This window comes from Microcaecilia unicolor, chromosome 2, assembly GCF_901765095.1.
Source record: "Microcaecilia unicolor chromosome 2, aMicUni1.1, whole genome shotgun sequence".
Taxonomy (NCBI): domain Eukaryota; kingdom Metazoa; phylum Chordata; class Amphibia; order Gymnophiona; family Siphonopidae; genus Microcaecilia; species Microcaecilia unicolor.
In genome coordinates, this window is record NC_044032.1 from 440790579 (window position 1) to 440814611 (window position 24033).

General features: G+C 43.3%; 1 protein-coding gene across 2 annotated transcripts in view; it reads left to right on the plus strand.

The window, feature by feature from the left end:
* The window catches only part of SEMA4F (ssemaphorin 4F), a 257897-nt gene that overhangs the window by 153341 nt on the left and 80523 nt on the right, over positions 1–24033 (plus strand). For both annotated transcript variants that reach the window (XM_030190860.1, XM_030190861.1), the window contains exons 2-3: positions 18125–18270; positions 19159–19218. In XM_030190860.1, the coding sequence (XP_030046720.1) occupies positions 18125–18270; positions 19159–19218 (206 nt within the window). The remainder of the gene's footprint in view (positions 1–18124; positions 18271–19158; positions 19219–24033) is intronic.

A 24033-nucleotide genomic window follows, 5' to 3' on the forward strand; every position in this document is an offset into this window, starting at 1 on the left:
TGTCCACCCGTGTGTTTCAGACAGGAATATCACAGAATAGGGCAGTGCAGCATTGCTGGGATGGGATATAGTACATTGTCTATGTGCATCTTGGCTATGAGTGATTGATTGTGTTCTTCCACATATTTTTCAATACTTTGGAGCCTGGAGTACCACCAAGGAGGTTAGATTGAGACTGGAGACGGCATGATACACAAAGGAAGTATCTGTTTCACGGGTTAGAGTAGTAATTAATTCTAAATCATGATCATTGTGTCATTTGGAGGGACTGGTTATAGGGACTGCAAGTATTCATGTAGAGATATTTTCACCTAGTAAAGGGCCACCAACACAGACATGAGAATCGGATGCTCAACAATCAGTTACTATCTGTAAGCACAAAGTTTATCTTTTTTTTTTTTTTTTTTTTTTTTAACATTAATTAGGTTAAAACCTGGGAGCATTTAGCATCTTTTTTTTTTTCCCTTTGCGTACATCAAAGAAAAAGATGGTATGTGGGAACTTGCTCCTTTTGTTTTGTGGAATGTAGTGGTATCTTATAAAAATGCACTTGATATTTTTTATTACTACCTTTTCATAGAGAGGTATTGAATAATGAGGGAAGAGCTTCCTTCATGCAGAGGTTCTGTCCAGAGTCAAGTCTAAATGTGCCAACATTGTCCAGATCAGCACACTATTAGCTGCCAAGTTCATACAAAGTTAATTGTGTTCAGTGGAAAATAAATCTGTTGGCTGCCTGCTAAGTATTACATATTATGGACATTTACTTTAAACTTTGATTGCTTTAATTCATTTATCCAGACCATACATACACATGGTATTTCTCTTTAAACCCAAAGGCAAATCCTAAGGGTGGTTGATCAATTAGATATAAACTGTGTTTCTGACTTGACTTGTTTTGGACTGCTTTGAGTGCTACTGATCTGTGCATCTGCTGTCTAGAATTTTGGAAGAAGAAAATGGGGAAATAAAGATTACGTTTTGGATGTATTCAGTAAAAGTTGTTTACTTTTTCAGTGTATATGGATGCCTATGTGCATGTGATAATGTTTGAATATCAGTCTGTACTTATGTCTGATTTCTGAACATGCGGCATCATTACAGGATAGACTTCAGTGCCCAGTTGGGTACATATGCTGATCTCAACTCTGTTAAATGTTTCAGACATATCCATCTACTTGCTCCTGTGATTTTACTGAATTCTATTATTCTGCCCCACTGTATTTTCAAATGTAAGCCAAATTAAACCAGAGTTTGCTTGGAATAATGTGGGCTATAAATGTAAAATAAAAGCTAGCAAAATCCTTTATCCTCCACCTTAAGGCACTGCCTATCCAACTGGATGGTGATGGCACAAGGAAAACAAGTTTAGTCCAGTGAAGACTAACTCAAAATAACCTGTTCCTTGGCTGGGCTCTAGTATTAAAACAAATGACAGTAGGAAGATGGACATGGCTTGAGAAACTCCAGGTATGCAGGGTGACCAGAAGTTTCTACAAAAACTGTATTTTTTATACTTGCAATAACATGCAACACCCGACATGGCACTGTGTTTCGGCATACAGTGCCTGCTTCGTTGGTCACGAGGTATTGATATGTTCAGAGAAATGTTTGAAAATAGTAATAGAACATTGCTTCAACAATCGTGTAGTCGGTCTTGAAAAAGACATTTGTAGTTGCGATGCGCCTGTGACCATACCATGTCTCTGTGGTTATATTCCACTAATAAGTTAAACAGAGACATGGTATGGTCATTGAAGACCCATCTTTTCGAAAAAAATTTATGGAAAGGACCAAAACACATAAAGTCCACACCTACTGTTCACGCATGCACCACACATTCACCTCTGAACTCTCATTCCTGTAACATCACATCATTCTTACCTTCAATCACAGAAAGATATACAGTGGGGGAAATAAGTATTTGATCCCTTGCTGATTTTGTAAGTTTGCCCACTGACAAAGACATGAGCAGCCCATAATTGAAGGGTAGGTTATTGGTAACAGTGAGAGATAGCACATCACAAATTAAATCCGGAAAATCACATTGTGGAAAGTATATGAATTTATTTGCATTCTGCAGAGGGAAATAAGTATTTAATCCCTCTGGCAAACAAGACCTAATACTTGGTGGCAAAACCCTTGTTGGCAAGCACAGCGGTCAGACGTCTTCTGTAGTTGATGATGAGGTTTGCACACATGTCAGGAGGAATTTTGGTCCACTCCTCTTTGCAGATCATCTCTAAATCATTAAGAGTTCTGGGCTGTCGCTTGGCAACTCGCAGCTTCAGCTCCCTCCATAAGTTTTCAATGGGATTAAGGTCTGGTGACTGGCTAGGCCACTCCATGACCCTAATGTGCTTCTTCCTGAGCCACTCCTTTGTTGCCTTGGCTGTATGTTTTGGGTCATTGTCGTGCTGGAAGACCCAGCCACGACCCATTTTTAAGGCCCTGGCAGAGGGAAGGAGGTTGTCACTCAGAATTGTACGGTACATGGCCCCATCCATTCTCCCATTGATGCGGTGAAGTAGTCCTGTGCCCTTAGCAGAGAAACACCCCCAAAACATAACATTTCCACCTCCATGCTTGACAGTGGGGACGGTGTTCTTTGGGTCATAGGCAGCATTTCTCTTCCTCCAAACACGGCGAGTTGAGTTCATGCCAAAGAGCTCAATTTTTGTCTCATCTGACCACAGCACCTTCTCCCAATCACTCTCGGCATCATCCAGGTGTTCACTGGCAAACTTCAGACGGGCCGTCACATGTGCCTTCCGGAGCAGGGGGACCTTGCGGGCACTGCAGGATTGCAATCCGTTATGTCGTAATGTGTTACCAATGGTTTTCGTGGTGACAGTGGTCCCAGCTGCCTTGAGATCATTGACAAGTTCCCCCCTTGTAGTTGTAGGCTGATTTCTAACCTTCCTCATGATCAAGGATACCCCACGAGGTGAGATTTTGCGTGGAGCCCCAGATCTTTGTCGATTGACAGTCATTTTGTACTTCTTCCATTTTCTTACTATGGCACCAACAGTTGTCTCCTTCTCGCCCAGCGTCTTACTGATGGTTTTGTAGCCCATTCCAGCCTTGTGCAGGTGTATGATCTTGTCCCTGACATCCTTAGACAGCTCCTTGCTCTTGGCCATTTTGTAGAGGTTAGAGTCTGACTGATTCACTGAGTCTGTGGACAGGTGTCTTTCATACAGGTGACCATTGCCGACAGCTGTCTGTCATGCAGGTAACGAGTTGATTTGGAGCATCTACCTGGTCTGTAGGGGCCAGATCTCTTACTGGTTGGTGGGGGATCAAATACTTATTTCCCTCTGCAGAATGCAAATAAATTCATATACTTTCCACAATGTGATTTTCCGGATTTAATTTGTGATGTGCTATCTCTCACTGTTACCAATAACCTACCCTTCAATTATGGGCTGCTCATGTCTTTGTCAGTGGGCAAACTTACAAAATCAGCAAGGGATCAAATACTTATTTCCCCCACTGTATATCATATGTTCTTATGCCTTTTTATCGCCCTCTAAGCTCCCATTGTTTTCTTCCAATGTTTCAGTGTTTTTTACTCCAGTGTTACATTCCTTAACGACACCTCAATTGTTTCGCATAATTCTGAAAAATGTAATCCATAACCAATCTGTAACAAATTGTATTTCCAATATCTAACCCATATTGTAAGCCACACTGAACCCGCAAAAAGGTGGGAAAATGTGGGATACAAATGCAATAAATAAATAAATAACAATTAACTGGTTTTCTTGAAAGGATTTTGGGGCTCATTTTCAAAGCATTTAGATTTACAATGTTACATAGTAACCTGTGGAATTTTGTAAGTCAAAGTGCTTTGAAAGTACACCCCTATATTTATTTATTTGTTGCATTTGTATCCCACATTTTCCCATTTGCAGGCTCAATGTGGCTTATAATGTTCCGTCATGGCAATCGCCAATCCAGAGTAATTTATTCAATATCACAGTTCCTCATGTAGAGCCAGAAAACAACATTTTAGGGTGGATAGTGTTCACAATGAGCTCCTTTTATTATCGACCAGATAGAGAGAAAAGTTTTCAGTTTTGGCACAGTATGTCAGCACAGGAAAAGAATATAAGAAAAACAATGGACTGCATTAGGGGTTTATAGCCCATTTAGTTATGTTTAAACAAATAAGAGATTGCATTCATTTTTATTATTTTGACTTATAAAACCACTTGTCTCTGGATCCAAGATGGCATCAGAGAGGACAGACGCTGACTGAGTTCCGCACTGTGATCTTCGAGGAGGGGAAAGAAAAGGAAGGGTTTAGTGAGGTGACTATCTGCCCATCAGGCCTTACTCTGACCTTGATCCAGTCCTCGATTCGGAGCTTTGTCTTGTCTGGAGTTGATGCGATGCAGACCAGTGACTTGAGGTCTCCGTTCAGAAGAATTGTTCCAGTGGTATTGGAAACCTTGCTAAGTTCTGAACAACATGAGACTTCTTCTAGACTGTGCTTCCCGCTCATGCCAGAGCGATCTCCAGTAACTTCAGATGCAGAAGGCACTGCAGCAGTCTCTGGAGATGGTGTGGCCATTCTGGCTGGAAAGGCATCGTTGCCTCACTGTTCTGGCCCCCGACCTGTCTTGGTGAGAGAGGGGTGTGGAAAGGTTGAACAAGTTTCTGCTTTGGCTCCTAGTAAGAGTTCAGCGAAGACATCAGTTAACTCTCAGAGGAAGGAGCCAAGAACTTTGTCCGAGGTATGTAAAGTTATTGAGAAATTGGAACATTCAGTGACAATGTGTTTGGACAAAATTGGGGATGTGTTACTTTCCCTCCATGGGCAAGTGGGTCAGCATCGAGAACTCTTAGAAAAACATGCTGGGGATTTTAGTAGGATTGAATTTAAGGCTTGTAAAGTTCCCCAAGTCTCCTTTAATCTCACCAGCGCCAGCAAGGCAAAAGGAGAGAGGAGTGAGGTGCGGAGCGCTGGTCCACCTGTCTGACCGCCGCTCTGCACTAGGCAGGCGGAGATGGAGAGCGGCCAGACCACGGGGAGCGGGCTCCAGGTGAGGGATGCGACACTGTTTTTGTCGAACCGCAAAATTATTTTAGAAGCTAGAGTGGTACCAATTCCAATTGCGGTCTCTTCTCTCTTAGTACCTGTTTAAATTGCTATGTTAATCTTGCTTTAAAATTAATCACCATATTATTATCTCTTTCCTTGAATCTTCCTTATTTAGAAGAGTTGCCCTCTATTAATTCTTCTTGATTTCATCTATTTTTGGACCCACATCTCAGATGTACATTGTGAATGTCTCTCCTTAATTTTGTTGGTATGTACGATATGTAATATTTAATAACAATATAAAGGTCTTTTCTGTTGTAGGCATTTAGCCTGTATATTTTCTTTTGGAAAATATCAAAATTCAATTAAAAAAAAACAACAAAATACTAAATATGCTCAAAACAGAATAATCCATGTGTATATCTAAAATGTAAACTTCTACAAAACAGATGAGGTGAAGATGTGATTCCATATGCCCCAATGAAAGGAGAGCTTAATTTTCTTCCATTTAATTACAGCAGGGTTGAATCCTTGCCTTGGGTTAATTCATAGGAGAGCTCCTTTTTTTGTAAAGAACTCTCAAGTAGGGGAGAGAGGCAAGGAAGGTGTTTGGATCCCCACTTGCTTTTAATATTTGAACTGTGGAAAATAGCAAGAATGTTTCTGTTGGGTAGTCCCCTCCACACTGCTGCCTTTCCTACCCAGAATGGTGTAGTCTCATTGCTTGGGATCTTGCCTAAGGAATGGGATGTCATTTTGGATACCATTTAAAATCCTTAAGCTTCACTTAATATGACCTGTAGTCTTGCTTCATAGCTTTTTATGTGTGTTTATGTATTTGCCAGTATTTATTCCTTGCATAGCATCTGATCAGCTTCCTGGTCTCCATGAGGTATGTAATGCAGGTTGACTGAGGGAAGTGCATGGTACACAGACACCATGTGTAAATATACAAGTGAGTCATTTCTTCTTAGCTGCAGTGTCATAGAAGCCCCAGGCTATGTATCATTAACTAGCTGTAAAATGGAAGAAAGGATAAGCAGAAGGGAAAACTGGAGCAGGGGTTAGTAATGAGGTTTTGTACGTGGATTGGGCAGGTGAAATGTGCCAGCCTTATTGGCAGGTGGTGATGTTTACTGTGTTGCCTCATGCATCCTCTCCCATTCTGTGACTTATTCTTAATCATTTGTTGCCGCAGTCTGAGTAGTGCAAACCAGCACTATGTGTCAGCCTCTCCCTCACTGCATGACCCCCCCCCCCCCCCCTTAGATGCACCCCATGGAATTAAGCATGGAAAAAATACAAAATTATGCACAATTCAGTGCTTATATATTTTACATAGTTCATCAAGTAGAAGAGTATTTGAGCTTTTAAAGGGGTATTTGCAGGCACTGTACTTACCACAGTTGTACAGTATATTTCTCCCCCTCCCCCTCCCCATTCCAAAACCAGTACCACCACTCTGTTTTCTCCCACCCTCCTACCCAGTGTCAGACCCCATTATGTTCCTGCGCTCTTCTCCTGACTGAAGCCAGACTTCAACAATTTCTATCTTTATCCCTCCCTACTCTCCTCAAGCTAATATCTACCGCTCTCTTCCATTCCCTCTTTTCTCTCTTCTCCTTATCCCCAGTTGGATGACAGCACTCTTCCCCCCCACCCCCGCAAACCTCTAACCCTCCCAACTCTGCTGCTGTTGCCATCTTCAAGTGGAGCCTACGTAGCCGATATCTCCTTTCTCCATGGGTAATTATGTAGGCTAGTACAATTTTGCATATCTTTGGGGCTCTAGTGTGCATGTATGTGTTTGTTTATGGAGTGTTTTAATATTATTTCCACACTCTTCTTTCTCTCCCTCATCCCATAGATTAGGTAAGTGAACAGCTGCGTGATGGTGACTTACAACTTCAGACAGGTGGTTGATAGATGTTGGTCAGAGATCAATTATTCAATGCAGTTTTAGGCAGCCAGGAGAGGCTTCTGGCCATTTAAATCTCCTGTGAGAGGTTATTCACTAATATTCAGCGGCACTAAACCAGTTTGTGCTGCTGAATATCATCGCAAACCGGTACAGTGAAAGCCTGCTATTTTGTGGGCGGTTTGGGGATGGAGTTGGCATTTAACCACCTAAGTTAAGCAGCCAAATTTAGATCGCATAAAACTCCTAAATTTTGTGTGGTGTTGCGTAGGCAGTTAAGTGCTGAATATCGCACATAACTGCATAGAGAGAGTAGGCCGCACAAACCTGGATATGGCGTTGTATTTAATATCCAGGAGTAATGCTGCTGGTGGCTAAAGAAAAAAAATGTTTACTTCTGTTGGCTGAATATCTGCAACCAGACAAGAAGTGGGAACAGGATCAGGCTCTTGAAAACAGACCAAGGACTCTCGATAATGTAGTCAAAAAATTTGTTTTATGATGACTGAACATAGTACCGTTGATGGATTTAAAGAGTTGTATCACCATTTTAGTGGTGTCCACAAGTGACATAACTCTTTAATCCATCAACGGTCTTTATAAAGACCAGTTATGCTCATATTTTAAAGATATATCACCGAAAACATTTGTGATGGTCGAATATTTTCACTAAGACTCCTGAAGCAGGCACGCATGTGCCGAAACATGGTACCGTGTCGAGTCATCATCAAATAAAAGTTTTAAACTTCATATAGAGATATATAGAGAGTCCTGGTCTATTTTGAAGAGCCTGATCCTGTTCCCATTTTTTATCTGGCTGTGTTTTTCACATGAGACTTTGTTCTTTCCACTTCTGTGTTTTGTTTTTTTTTGTTTTGTTTTTTTGCTGCTGAATATCTACCCCTAACTTTAAATTAGTTGCCTTTCCAAATCTCCAGCATTTCACACCCATACATGCAGTTGCCATATGGCAACAAGGGACATGAAAAGGTTAAGTGAGTTTTATTCAGTTGTAGTAGTTAGATCCCTAGAAGGTTTACAATTTAAGGGCTAGATTTACTAAAAGGAGTCACTCTATTACCATATATTTTTATTTTATTGCTTTTTTTTAAAATACATTTACAATACAGAAAAATGCAATAGGAAAACTAAAGAATCAGTTCAAGAAAATATTAGACAGCATTACAGTCCACACCAAAAAGGCCAATATCACATTACCAAGAAAGTTGCTACATTTGGAACACATCTCTAAACCCTGTCGTACCTGCACTTGAAAAAAATGAAAAGGAAAAAACTGTACAAAGTTATGAAACATTCTTCCTCTCTACCAAGAAATTCTCCAAATGAACAGGGTCTAGAAAAACATAAGAATTGTTCTCTGATGTTACCAGGCACGAGGAAACTTCAAAAAACAGCCCAAACTCTAGGCTTTAGCGGAAGAAAGGCCTTGCTTCGTAATTTTGTAGACCTGGCAACATCGGGGAACACCAAAACTTTGTCCAAATAAATTAGTATTTTTCTTTGGAAATAAGCCTTCACAATCAACATTTTCTGTGCCTGAAAAGATACCAACAATGTAGTGTGCTTGGGAATGCTGTCTTGCGATGACTCCAGAAATTTAGTTAATTCTAGACTTATCTGGTGAGTCTATAGTGTCATATTCCCCCTTCCTTATTCCTCACCTTGGAACCCTTTGGCGAATAATATATCTTATTAAGAATCACATTATCCAAAGTCATACCAAGAACATCTTCAAAGTAGGACTCTTGAAAATTCAAGAAACACAAATTACAAGCCTTTGACAGATTGTCTAGATTTTCAATCTGAAGATGAAGAATTAAAATATTCTTGCAGCTTGCTGCAAGAGCAGATTTACCATACAGACACTTGTGTTTCTGCCTTCTAGAAATCCCCAACCTAAACCTAAATATCTAGGCAGTTGACAGGTTATAAAATGCATAACAAAAATAAGTAATATGCAACAACTAACATTAAGTAAAACAAATGGTGCAATCCAATAATTATAAAACAACGCTTGTGTGTCCAGAGTGTCAGGCTGGGTATTGGAGCATGTTGTGCCCCCAGTCGTTTATATGAGACCTGCAGCAGGCCCTTCCCTTGCAAATCATCCAGAAGCAGTTTGCCCAGACAAACCTGATTGCCATCTTTCACTGCTTCCTGCTGTTACCCTCCATCATCTGGGTTTATTTTATATCTCCAAGTAAATAGAAGAAGAGGTGAAACTGGAATTTCAGGTCAGCATTTGTTTATTAGCAAACATTTGTACAAATAAAGGCCTATAGAAGGAGTTAATAGATGTGCTGAGTTTATTCAGTGAAAAAAAAGTCCCATCTGTGGCTAGCTGAGTTACGCCATATTCATTGGGGGGAGCCTTGTTACAGATGTTTTCAGTTGGTTCAGTCAAAAGATGTTGCCTACAGCTTTTTGATCCTTACTTCTATGTGTATGGGTTAACATGGCTACCATGTGACTTTGTTTTGTAAGCCTGGAAACCCAGAAACCTCGGTTTGGATGCAATTATTCTACAAATGATCTCAATCTTGCTATTGTTGTGTTTGTTTGTTTTTTTTGGAGGTGGGGTTAGGGTTCGTGCTGAGTCCAGTTTCCTGGAAGCCATCTTGTGGAGTGCTAAAGAAATGTTTGTGATTTCCATCCTAGAAGTGATTACATGCTTCAGAGCACTGGAGTGATATGCATCCAGATTTTGTTTGAAGGAACAGTATGCTAGGGACAGTTTATACTTTGCTAATTCTGTGTCCTGACCAAGCTGTTAAGGAAAGCATAAGGGATGATCTGAAGAAGGAATTAGAAGCCTGAAATACCACCAGACCAGTTCAGAGTGGAACTACAACTGATCTGGACTGGCAGGACACAAGGAAAGGAGACTGATATGCAAGTTTAAATTTTACCATACCGATAAGGGTATAAGGGGAAGTTTGGTGTTTACAATGTTAGCTCTTGACTAAGGTCTATTAAAAATTCACAAGATGGGGAAAACACAGAATTCCTGTTTTCTAGATGGGGTATTAGGATTTGTTTGGTAAGAGTCGTGGTTTTCAAATTGAATGCCATTGATTAGGGCTGGAAAAAAATTCCAGGTCACTGCAGTTTCTAAAATGTGGTGCCTGGCATCTGCCACAGGACATAGGTTTTGTAGGGGGTAGTTTGTTGGGTCCAGATAGAGGAACACCTGGGAAGCAGCTTGCGCCTCAAGAGTTATAAAGAGAAGTCGTAGCAACAGTGGTCTGTTCAGGACAGAGACAGCTATTAGGCTGCAGAAGAAGGTATTGGGGGGTGTCAGTTCAAACTTCATCAGCTTTAGGGAGCACAGGCTGGGAACCTAGAGTGGAGCTACCAGAGAGATAGGTCCAAGAAAAGAACAGGAGTTATTTACCTTCTGGTTGCTAGATTCACCTCTGGAAGGTTCCATTGATCCAAAACAGTGTACGTCTAATTGGAAGTAGTTTGTAAGGAGAGTAGTAGAGAAACCTCATTCTTATCATCCAGCTAGGCCAGTCCATACCAACAGGTTGAATCCCTTTGCTAGCAGATGGATGTAGAGATACAGAATTGTTCCAGTGACATCACTGCTATAAGGGTTGGTGCAACCTGGAATTCTCCAGTATTTCCCTACTTCCAACAGATGGCTGTAGCTTTGTTTAGGCTGGTATAGGAGGTCTTAGGCTCGACTCCCCTGTATGCGGTCCACAGCCTGCAGTCCTCACAGTAGGCCTTAGCTTCTAGAGTTTGGACCATGGCCTTTACCCCAGTAGAGCCAGGAGGTGCTGAGCCCTCCTTTGCTCCAAGCTTTAGCCCATGGGCTTTAGCTTGTGGAGGTGCCGGGCATTAGTCCCTGGGGGAACCTTGCCAGTAGGCATTCGTGCAATGCCCCAATCCCCTACTCTCTCAGGGCTTTTTGATGCAGCATCCTTACGAATAAATAAATGAGAGGGGGAATAGAAGAGATTCCTGGGATATGTTTTCCAGAAACTTTGCTCATCAGGCCTTTGCGCTCTTCCTCCATCTGACTTTTTGTAGTCCTGCTCCATTCTTTTCTGATCCACAGCTGGCTCTGCAGTCCAACTTTCAGGTTTCAGCTTCCACAGCAGCTGGATTCTCCTGACCTTTTACCCTCTTCTCCTGACCTTTCACCCTCTTCAGGTATGCCTTCCTGTTGGATACTGTTTACTGGCAACTGAATGTACCTCAACAGCAGGAAAAATAGAGGAGAAAGGCTGGAAGTGAAGGAAAACAAAAGTTCAGAAGGAAAAAAAGCAAAATAGTATTCCTTTATGCAGTAAAGCTTTATGGATTTGATATACTACCTTTGTGTGGTACAACCAAAGCATTTTACATTTATTATATGCAGGTACTTTCTCTGTCCCTGGTGGGCTCACAATCTAAGTTCTTGTACCTGGAGCAATGGAGAGTTAAGTGACTTGTCCAGTACTTTGATGCTGGCAATTTTGTTTTTTTGGACATAAAAAATAATTTGTATTTATATAACCACTGCCAGTGCTGTAACTAGGTTGGCTGGCTGGCATCTGGGGGGGGGGGGGGGGGGGGGGGGAGGGAGGTGAACGCTACACCTCCCCCCCCCCGAAGCACCTCCTCCTCCCCCCACCCCGCAAAGCACATCATCCTTACCACCTGGGGGTGTATGGAGCAGTCGTGCAGCTGTCAGCTCCGCCGGTCCCTTTCCCCGGAACAGGAAGGGGGGAAGGGAACTGGCAGAACTGAGAGCCGTGTGACGGTCATATTTTTGGCAAAAACATATTTTTATTGTTCTAAAGTCCAACAAGTAGACCAATGATTTGTCATCACTTTGTTCTTCAATACAACGATGACAAAGCAGGTACTTCAGGCTCAATTTCTTCATTATCTAATTTCGTTTTACTATGTATAGGAGATGAAAAATAACGTGATTTTTTTTTCATAATTTCTGTAAGCTGTTACAGCTCCTGTACATCCAAATGACACAAATCAAATTAGCACACAGACCAGGAATTGGGACAATTTTTTCAAATCTGAAACACAATATGTTATCAAAATCTCAGAACCTAACAAACTTCACATATAAAGGCACTAATTCCTGATTCATGGCAAATGGTTCTATTTTAGTTGGATGGTCCATAAAGGCACTAACTCCTAGTACTTAACATACCCCCTCCATCTATCTCCATAGCCCAGTGTTAGCCCTTCCTTCCCCTCCCTACCCCCACCCATATCCATCTGTACCCTGGCATCAGCCCTTCTCTTCCCTGCCCCTCCCCAATCCATCTCTGTAGCTCAGCATCGGCCCTACCCTTCACCTCCCCTACTTCTCCCAATTGCCTAGCGTCACCCTCTCCCATAGTCTGGCATATTTCCTTCCCACCCCACCCTGGTGAATACAACCATTAAATATAATTATAAAACCATTTTTTAAATATAGCCTGGGCACTGCAGAGCCTATCTCAACCCAAAGACCCACCAACATTGCAAAAATGTAATTTTTTTTTTTAAGCCTGGGCTTCAACTTCCTACAGAGGTGTACTGCTCCAGAGGCCCAGGTGGGTGTGCAGACTGTGCTGGAGAGGAGGCCCAATCTTGCAGTGCCTAGTGAGGCTATAGGCTGGTGAGTGGCACTGAGAATTTTTGGGGGTCCTCAACTTCCTCACCTCATACTATACTGGAGCACGTTGGTTCCCCGACCCTGACGCCTGACTGAGCACTGATGACTGTAGTGGAGCAGGTTCCCGGGCCCCAATACGTGATTGGCGGGTCAGAGACTGGGTGGTCATGGGTCCACCAAGGCCCACCCATAGCTATGCCCATGTTGCCCGGAGCCACTCTGCCCCACTGGCCAATGGCCGCTGCTCTCCCAGTTTCTTGCCTTCACTGATGTTTCACTTCCTGCTGGTGATGCGGCGGGGCTTAGTGGGCACTGGAGCCACCTGCATGCCAGGAAAGAGAAGGAAACAGCCTCAATCGGGCAGGTGAGGGGGATAAACAAGCAAGGCAGAGCAAGCAACAAAACTATGTGTAACAAGTGATCCAGAGTCCCACTTTTTTTATTCGATGGAGGCTATTTACTATTAATGTGAGGTTTTCATATTCAAAATGCTGACACAGCGTAGTGAATTAACTTCAGAACCCAATGCACTTAGCATTTCCCTCATAGATACAAAAAGGAAAACCCCTTTAGTACATCAGGGCTTCTAAATTCATTCCCTAGGTAGCATTTCCCAACTTTTTGAGCTGTCCCAATACTTTTGTGATGTGTTGCTTTGAAAGGAAGCATTTTTCTTCTTTTGGTGACAGACATGACCGGGTAGCATCCTAGAAGTTGAACGAGCGGTTGCTCCTTGCCCTGATCCCTGTGTATTTATTGCTAATCTCAGTGCTTTTTTTGTAGAAAAAAAGGTGCCGGTACTCATTGTGGGCGGGGTCACCACACATGGCACCGCCCCTATTATAGCCACACCCACATTGGCCACACCCCTTATACCAGCCATGGCGCATATAAACAGACATCATTGAAAATATTATACTAGTATAGAAGAAAAAATAACATGATTTCTTTTCATTATAAATAATTTCTGTAAGCTGTTACAGCTCCAGCATACCTAGTGCAAAATAAGACAACAGATGTAAATTCTCAAATTGGACATATTCCAAACACTAAAATGAAAATAAAATGATTTTTTTCTACCTTTGTTGTCTGGTGACTTTGTTTTTCTATCCATATTGGTCCCAGTCTCTGATTCTGCTGCTCTCTATCTGTTCTCTTAACTCCGTTTCCAGGGCTTCCTTTCCATTTATTTATTTACTTTCTTCCTTTCTTCTTCTTTTGTTGCCCTGCATCCATAAGTAAAAGCTGGGTCCTCCTCCATGGAATTGACTGGAGGAGGTATAACATGGATCCAGCTTTTGCCTATTTTCTCCATCCATGTGCAGTTTTTCTCCTCTTCCCTTTCCCTCATCTCCATCCATGTGCATCTTCTTTTTTCTTTCCTCCCCTCCATTCCTGTCCAGCACTTCTCCTCTCTCCATCCATGTCCAGCATTTCTCATCTCTCTTCCCTCCTCTGTATCCATATAAAGCAATAATTCTCTCTCCCCTCTCCTCCATCCAAGTCAGCATTTCTCCTCTCTCCTAGCCAACTCCTCCATCCATCCATGTCCAGCAATTCTCCTCTATCTCCTGCTCTCCTCTCCATCCATTTCTAGCATTTCTCCTCTCTCCCCTCTCATCCATGTCCAGCAATTCTCTCTTCCCTGTCCTCCCCTCCCTGTCCAGCGATTCTCTTCTCTCCCCTCCATGTCCAGCAATTCTCTCTTCCCTGTCCTCCCCCTCCCCGTCCAGCGATTCTCCTCTCTCCCCTCCATGTCCAGCAATTCTCTCTTCCCTGTCCTCCCCTCCCCATCCAGCGATTCTCCTCTCTCCCCTCCATGTCCAGCAATTCTATCTTCCCTGCCCTCCCCTCCATGTCCAGCAATTATCTCATCCCTGCCCTCCCATCAATGTCCAGCAATTCTCTCCCCTGCCCTTCCCTCCCATTCCATGTCCAGCAATTCTCTCTCCCTTGCCCTTCCCTCCCATCTCCAGCAATTCTCTCTCCCCTGCTCTTCCCTCCCATCCCATGTCCAGCAATTCTCTCTCCCCTGCCCTTCCCATGTCCAGCAATTCTCTCTCCCTTGCCCTTCCCTCCCATCCCATCCCATGTCCAGCAATTCTCTCTCCCTTGCCCTTCCCTCCCATCCCATCCCATGTCCAGCAATTCTCTCTCCCTTGCCCTTCCCTCCCATCCCATCCCATGTCCAGCAATTCTCTCTCTCCTGCCCTTCCCTCCCATCCCATGTCCAGCAATTTTCTCTCCCCTGCCCTTCCCATGTCCAGCAATTCTCTCTCCCTTGCCCTTCCCTCCCATCCCATCCCATGTCCAGCAATTCTCTCTCCCTTGCCCTTCCCTCCCATCCCATCCCATGTCCAGCAATTCTCTCTCTCCTGCCCTTCCCTCCCATCCCATGTCCAGCAATTCTCTCTCCCCTGCTCTTCCCTCCCATCCCATGTCCAGCAATTTTCTCTCCCCTGCCCTTCCCATGTCCAGCAATTCTCTCTCCCTTGCCCTTCCCTCCCATCCCATCCCATGTCCAGCAATTCTCTCTCCCTTGCCCTTCCCTCCCATCCCATCCCATGTCCAGCAATTCTCTCTCTCCTGCCCTTCCCTCCCATCCCATGTCCAGCAATTCTCTCTCCCCTGCTCTTCCCTCCCATCCCATGTCCAGCAATTTTCTCTCCCCTGCCCTTCCCATGTCCAGCAATTCTCTCTCCCTTGCCCTTCCCTCCCATCCCATCCCATGTCCAGCAATTCTCTCTCTCCTGCCCTTCCCTCCCATCCCATGTCCAGCAATTCTCTCTCTCCTGCCCTTCCCTCCCATCCCATTGATTTCCAGCAGTTCTCTCTCCCCTGCCCTTCCCTCCCATCTCCAGCAATTCTCTCTCCCCTGCTCTTCCCTCCCATCCCATGTCCAGCAATTCTCTCTCCCCTGCCCTTCCCATGTCCAGCAATTCTCTCTCCCTTGCCCTTCCCTCCCATCCCATCCCATGTCCAGCAATTCTCTCTCCCTTGCCCTTCCCTCCCATCCCATCCCATGTCCAGCAATTCTCTCTCCCTTGCCCTTCCCTCCCATCCCATCCCATGTCCAGCAATTCTCTCTCTCCTGCCCTTCCCTCCCATCCCATGTCCAGCAATTCTCTCTCCCCTGCTCTTCCCTCCCATCCCATGTCCAGCAATTTTCTCTCCCCTGCCCTTCCCATGTCCAGCAATTCTCTCTCCCTTGCCCTTCCCTCCCATCCCATCCCATGTCCAGCAATTCTCTCTCTCCTGCCCTTCCCTCCCATCCCATGTCCAGCAATTCTCTCTCTCCTGCCCTTCCCTCCCATCCCATTGATTTCCAGCAGTTCTCTCTCCCCTGCCCTTCCCTCCCATCTCCAGCAATTCTCTCTCCCCTGCTCTTCCCTCCCATCCCATGTCCAGCAATTCTCTCTCCCCTGCCCTTCCCATGTCCAGCAATTCTCTCTCCCTTGCCCTTCCCTCCCATCCCATCCCATGTCCAGCAATTCTCTCTCTCCTGCTCTTCCCTCCCATCCCATGTCCAGCAATTTTCTCTCCCCTGCCCTTCCCATGTCCAGCAATTCTCTCTCCCTTGCCCTTCCCTCCCATCCCATCCCATGTCCAGCAATTCTCTCTCTCCTGCCCTTCCCTCCCATCCCATGTCCAGCAATTCTCTCTCTCCTGCCCTTCCCTCCCTCCCATCCCATTGATTTCCAGCAGTTCTCTCTCCCCTGCCCTTCCCTCCCATTAGTTCCAGCGATTCTCCGCCTCTCCCCTGCCCTCCCATCGTCGTGCAGCGATTTTTCCGTCCCTCCCCTGCCCTCACCTCTCCCATATCCAGCGATTCTTCGTCCCCCAGCCGTCCTCTTTCACTGCCTGCCAGCCAGCGTCGGATGCAGAAGTGAACGGTGCAGGCAGCGATTGGCTGGCAGCGTCGTAGCTTCCCTCTGCAAGTCCCGCCTACAACTTCCTGTTTACGCATAGGCGGGACTTGCAGAGGGAAGCTACGACGCTGCCAGCCAATCGCTGCCTGCCCTGCACCGTTCACTTCTGCATCCGACGCTGGCTGGCAGGCAGTGAAAGAGGACGGCTGGGGGACGAAGAATCGCTGGATATGGGAGAGGTGAGGGCAGGGGAGGGACGGAAAAATCGCTGGACGTCGATGGGAGGGCAGGGGAGAGGCGGAGAATCGCTGGAACTAATGGGAGGGGAGGGGAGGAGGAGAAAAAGGTGCCGGTACGCCGTACCGTTGCGTACCGGCACAAAAAAAGCACTGGCTAATCTGCCTTCAGAACAGGGGTGGATAACCACCATGTATAGAAAACTGGAGCGCCAGCCACAATATTTTAGGAGCCAGCATAAACATTTAGTTTTCCTTTATATAACCTTTGCTTTTGCACTTCATATTTTGTCTTTCTGAAACTTTCTTTTGTTGCTTATATCAGTTTATCAGTTTTGCTCTTTGAGAGATTATATTTACAATCTCCTAAAGAACAAAAGCAAAGGTTATAAGGAAAGTTAAATGTTTGTGCTGGCTCCTAAAAATTTTGGCTGGCACTCCAATTTGCTATTATATATAGTGTTATTTTGGCTTTTTTTGTTTCATTTTTCTTATCTTTTTTTTCTGTACTTTTTTATTTTCTGTCTCCTCTGTCCTCCTTAACTCCATAGCCGCTTGTACCCTCATTATTTTTTTTTCCGGCTGTCTAGAAGCAGCCCCAGCATCTCTTTCATTTTGGGGGGGGGGGGGGGAATGGGTGAGCACCAGTTTGGTATGGCTAGGTGCCAGGATATGTTTCAGTTGCACTTCAGGATATCAACTTATTTTTTATCAATGTGTGTTACTGGGATTCTAAGAATCAGTATAGCACTACTCGGATTTGCTTGGCTGCTGCATTAGATTTGAGAAACTTTTTTTTTTTTTAACCAGTGAATTATATGGGGGGAAGCAGTGTCCATTGCTCTGAAAATCTGTGAGTCCCAAAGATCCCCTCCCTCAGCTTACCCTAACGATGCTGTGGTGGTCTAGCGTTGCTTGGGCAGGAGCAATCCCCACTAATTCCTGCCTGTGCCAATTCCAGCTTCAAAACGGCAGCTGTGATTTCTAGTTGTAGTCGCGTTGTATTAGTGCTAGGGATCAGGATCCCAGAGGTAGAAGTTGTGCCTGCAATTTTGAAGCTGGAGCTTGTTTGGGTCCGTCCTACCCTAGACCACTAGGGCATCATCAAGCCAAGCTGAGGGGAGTCGTCGGGAGAAGGGTCTTTGTGAGGGGGTTCTTTCAGGGAGGTATTGGGGGGTGGAGGGGAGGGCTCATCGCTGTCTGCTGTTCCCAGTATCCATTGCTCCATGGATATGCTTTAAAAATCTGATGGAGTAAAGCGTGATATGAAAATCAGAAGCAAATGGATGAATCCTAGCAAATGTGTTTCAAGCTGACAACTGAATTAGCCTTAATTTTTTTTATAAAGTATCCACATACTGGTGCTCTAAACTTCAAGAATCTGCCCTTAATGCTCTCTCCTTTTGCTATTTTCAGAGGTGGATCAGTGGGTTCAGCGCTTCTCCATTGATGGAGTCACCAACTACAGTGTCTTCCTTGTGAACCCCTTCTTGCGGAATCTCTTTATTGGTGCCAAGGATTGTGTAATCTCCCTGAACTTGGACAGCCATGAAATGAGGAAGGTAAGTTCAGGTTTGAAGGAGGGCATGGGATGGCGGAAAAGGAATTACAGGCACATCTCATATGGATTGAGGTAGAATTCTCCTTGCATACCATATTGTGTATACAGTGCATTGAGAGGATAATTTTTTTTTTCAAGCCTCTTCTCTGTGTAAAGTGTGTTTTACGTGCTGAAAATGTAGATACATAGCACCAACGTTTATGCAATCTGTGGCAGTTGCTTACAGGAGTAGAGCTAGGCATAATTATAATATGTGCAGTTATTTGATAAAATGTGTGTATGTGTATAGTGTATGCACATATGTACACCTTCAGAACACGTGTTAATTTGTGTGACAGAATTTATGCACTACTGAGGGTTGTTGCAGAAGCCTAGTTATGAAAGCTCATAGGTGTCTTTTGGCTTTATAAAAGAATATCAACACAGTATTATTCCTCCAGGATATTAAAAAGAAAATTTGATGGGCCTTCAGAGATGCAGCTTAGGTTAAAGAAACTTTTCTAACCAGGCTTGCAGCACTATCATCACCAGTCCAAGTTTTTAGTAAAAATTATTTTATTTCTTTAATTCTTCAGTATGGAATTGAAACAATTATACTCATCTTTTAAATTGTTCAAAGCAGGTATGGAGACCATCTTCCAGGCAAAAATGAGTATTTATAATGCCATTTGGTGTTCTTTGAAAGGTTTTATGAAAGAGGCACTTTCCTGGAATTTTTATTTAGGTGGCTTATTATGAAATTACATCCCCAGTTGCGCAGAGGAGAGACGGAGCATTACATGGAAAGGGGTGAGGGGGGGTGGAGGAATAAAGGTGTACTTCAGTACCTGTCTGTGTATTGATATAATCCATTATCTGACAGCCTGGTTTTTTTCTCTCCAATATTTAGGTTCCCTGGGAGGTCTCAAATACAGACCACGTAAGCTGTGAGCAGAAGGGGAAGAAACCAGTGAGTTTTTTTTTTAAACCTTTCTTTCTTTATGTGTCTAAGGAGAAGATGGAACTAGTCCTATTCCCAGTGGAATATCTACACAGCAATATTTGGGATGGCAACAGGGGTGTAAGCCAGGTATGAGGGGGTGGCAAGCCAAAGCAACATTTCCACACATCATATCCCTCCATCCCCCCACGTTTTAAATTAGTTAATATAAAACACCAGGGTCTTCTGGGCACAAGGAAACCTTCCCCCTCCAACTGGTTTCAGCTACATGGTAAAGCCACCATTATAATAGCACTATTTAACAAATTCTTCTATGTGGGAGTGAAGTCTGGATTTTCTTTAGGACTGGACAGCATCTCAATATAAAATCCTGAGTCTTCCAGTTCTGTATCACAAACTCCATTTTCCTCAACAATGAAGCTATCCCCCTTGTAAGTCGCCATACAATTCAAATTGTGAATATCACCTCAGGAACAGCACATATGCTCCTTCCACAGCAGACACTTCATTTAAAGCAGACTGTTTTTTGTTTGTGTGATGACTCTACAGGATATGAAGACCTTTAGTCTTGAGCATTTTTATTTTGTGTGCCAAGGGCCTGTTTTAAATAGGGCCAAACACTTTGTAAAATAACACAGAACTCTGCAAAAAGATACTCAGAACCTATATAGCAAACTTAACAAACCGCAACAGTTCTAACCCACCTATGAAAAGACAGTGCTATAAATATTACACTGGGCCCTAGAGCACCATGTACTTACTTCTGAGAAATTAGAACAAGATGTACTGTTACAGATTCCTACACAATCACTACGTGCTGACAGAATCATTCACCTCTGTCACATTTGCAGAACACGGATAAACTTTCACCTAATACATAAAAAGCAAACCAGAAAAAATATGCAGACAAAAACTAAAATGGAGAGCCACTCCCCCTCCGCCCAAGAAAGACACTATAAGCAGTGGAAATACTGGTAAAAGAAACAAATTAATTTTCCCCTGTTCTTCTGATTAAATAGAAAAGTTGTAAATTTTCTAGTCCTTAAAAAGTATTAAATACAACTTCTTTTCTCTTCTACCTTTGTTGTCTGGGCACTTTTCTAATTGGGTTGGTCCCAGTCTGCTCCACTTTTTTTTGTCGGTCTTCTGTTTTCTTCTTTTTGTTCTCATTTCAGGAGTTACAGTGAGAATTGCCAACTTGTCTGGTTCCCTTCATACAATTCTCAAAGTGAGGCCACCTCACATGATGCATTTAAACAACCGAAGCACCAGGCACGTGCACCTGAAGAGCAGGATGTGCTCCTTGGGTACCCTGAAATAGCCTTTCATTTGTGTCCAACATATCATCCTACTTGCTTTTTTGTGGGTTATTATGTCCACTTTTCTGCCCCCCACTCAATGATTCCCATCTTCTGGGGTCGTCACTTCCCCTCTGAACGCTCAGGCAAAGTTCACTCCACTCTTACCTCCTGTGTCCCCCTCACCTTCACTTAAATTTCACAGTGAACGCCCTCTTTTCATTGCCGGCCGCCTTAACGCTTGTTCCCTTCACCACAAAGGTTAGTTAGTCTCCAGCTTTATCTCAACACATCACCTCTCACTACTGTGTCACCAGGACTTAGTTATGTCCAGGTGACACAGCCTCTCTCACTAAAGCATGCCCTTCTGGTTAGTTTCTTGCAATTCTCTGACCACTCTCGGCACGGTGAGGATATAACTGTTATCTATTCATACTCACTTTGGTTTCACCCTGCTTCTTCATACCCCTCTCTTTCTGATACTGCAGTAGTGTGCATTTCCACACCATCCCTGTCATTTGCAGTTGCCTTTCTTTAACATCCTCCTCTTTTGTTGGCCTCTACCCTTGGAGCTTTGTCTTCACTTCAAAACCTCTTCTGCTCTAGTAGATTTTCATCTCGGTACTCCCGATCATTTCTCTGGCATCTTATTCTTTACTGCTGATATTGGTTTAACTAAGAAGTGCTCCCTTGACTTGATCTTTTCACAGCTCTGTACATCTCTTACTCCCTGCTCCCCCTCTTTACATGCTGTTTCATGGTCTGATCACTATCTTGTGTCCTTGCTTCTACTTGATACTCCTTGGCTCTCCACATGCTCATATAGTGTATCAACATGTGTCTTAAGTGATTCTCAATACACCCAACTTTCCATGTCTAGTACTTCTCATCCCCCTGCCCCTGTTTTCTCACTATCCATCACACTTCTCCTCCTCCTGACTTGACTAGGTTGCCTGCAACGGCTCTTTGGGAATCGTTTTTGAATCGAATACATCTTCACAGCTCTCTGATTCAATGACACAAGAGGAGAAACTGAATTAAGAATGCTTTTCAATCTATGCGTAGGCATGCTCCCTGGTTCCAAGGTGGTCTTACACTTCTGAAAGCTCACTTATAATCAGCAGAACCTAACTAGCGCAAAAATATGAACAGTTTTCTGTACTGCAAAATGATCATACTATTCTACCAGCATGTAGCTAACAAATCCCACACATTGTTTTACAATACAAAGTTAATACACTAAAAATTAGAATAATAAAATGTCAACTCAACACACAGATGCACTATTCATAAATCTGAATAAAACACAAGATCCTCTAACACAAAAATCGGATTATAGAACTATTCCTACAAATGCTTCTGAAAAGAGCAGATAGACATGTCTTGCAAATTTTGACATACACCTATAGCACAAATCTCTGTTGCACCAGTCCCTTTTATTTTCCTTGCCTTCTGGATGGGCACACCTCTCTTGGATAGGATTTCTGCTGACGCATCCATCAACGAATCTTGAGTGTATTATAGGAAGGAAGTTTATAAAAGGTTGGTGCCAGCCTTGTGCTTCCCCTTGTACAAAACCCCCTGACAGCTGTAGCAGCACAGTTTTGCAGGGAAGCCTCTCTGGCTCGGATCCTAAGTGGGCAGTGCCAGGACTTGGAAGAGATGAAAAGATGTACAAATGAATTTGGCTGTCACAGCCAGTGTGAGCTGCCCTAAGGACATGGACAGCTGCCGTCTCAAAGGCCAGCACTGGCAGAAAGTCACTGCTTGGCATGTGGAACGCTGGCAGCCCAGAGGAAGGTGGAGAATGGTGATCAGTGCAACAGAAAGAGTTGTTTTTTTTAAGATGTGAAGCTACTGCTGTTTACAGAAGCCTCATATGACTAACACTGTGACTGATGGTTAGTGACACTGTGATGTGTGACTTTAGAAAACATTGCTGGTGGGGAGTGGAAGGTGCAGTTCTGTTTTACTGTGCCCATGAACCTGATATACAACATTGTTAAAATCAGAGGGCATGGTTAAACCAAGCTGCCTTTTGGCTAGCCTTGAAGTTAGGTACAGGTTTAATCCTCCCCTGGACAGGATATCTGAGTGTGTCACAGAGGTAATAACTTATTTTTAACCCACCTCTCCAACTACAGATCAAAGCATAAAAGGTTCATGGAGAATGGGAAGAGTATGGGTTATCTTTAGCAATGTATATTGATTTTGCTTTTGCCTTTCTGTGCTTTGAAAAGCACAGCACCTTTTTAATTTGAGACAAAAGATTCAGGAGTATCTACTACTGTTACATTCAGGTCAGGATAGGCAGATAAGAATTATATCATTGTAAGAGATAATTTATTAGGGAGGAGTCCTCAAATTATGGAATGGTTTGCCACCAGATTTACAAATAGTCGTATTTAATTTCTTTTTTAGTGAAGAAATGAGGTTGGATATGTTTCTGTTTAATTTTTCTTTGTCAATTTCATTGGACATAAATTTGTTTTACCTGCTTTGCAAAAATTGTTTTGTTATGTGTGGATGGATTGTAATCTACTTTAAATGTCGTACATTCCAAATATATCCCCAAAATATCTTATTAAATTATTGATGTCACAAGGAGCTTGCTGCTGGTGATTAGTACACTGACCCTTTTTGGTGTTCCTTGGGGTTGCCTCTTCTGTTTATGGGGGGTGACAAAGGTTGCTTAGAGACATCAAAAGAAAACAAAAAAAAAATCTATCTTTTGTCATTATTACCTGAGGGAGAAGTGTTAGATTGCTGTACATTTGTGCAACAAATAGGTGCTTAAGTATACCAGCTTTTAGAGGGGAAATGAGCACATACATTTCCCTTTTGAAAATTGCCCCACTGAAAAGTACATGCACATTTGCACTCTGTTTTTATTTTGTGTATTTTTTTTTTTTAGTAAAACCAGACATCAATAAACAGCAGTGTTATGAACAGATTTCAATCCTGAACAATAAACTTTCTCACTGGCATCAAAATACTTTGGTATTATCTAATGTATTATTTAAAGCCCCATTTACCCAAACCATTCCCTTAAAAAAAAAAATCCAGGATCACCTGTGTTACTTCTGTAATCCATTATCAAGAAAAATTATTCAACCTGCTATTTAGACTGCGGAAAGCATTTGTGAAAATGCATACATTTATCACTTGTGACAATCCGAAAGTATTTATTTATTTGTTACATTTGTACCCCACATTTTCCCACCTTTTTGCAGGCTCAATGTGGCTTACATAGTACCATAGAGGCGTTTGCCAATTCGGTACATAGCAGATACAAAGTTATATTGTGGTCAGATGAGGTAGGTATGGATCAGGCATCATGGGGGTCGAAGGAAGTGAAGATTATAAATTGTCCAGTACGATCATTAGTTATGCTGTGTTGCTGGGTGCGGGGATTTATGTTGGATCGGTGGGATAGGCCTTTTTGAAGAGGTGAGATTTGAGTGATTTCCTGGTTTAAGTGGTCATGGATTGTTCTCACAGCATTTGGGAGTCCGTTCCATAGTTG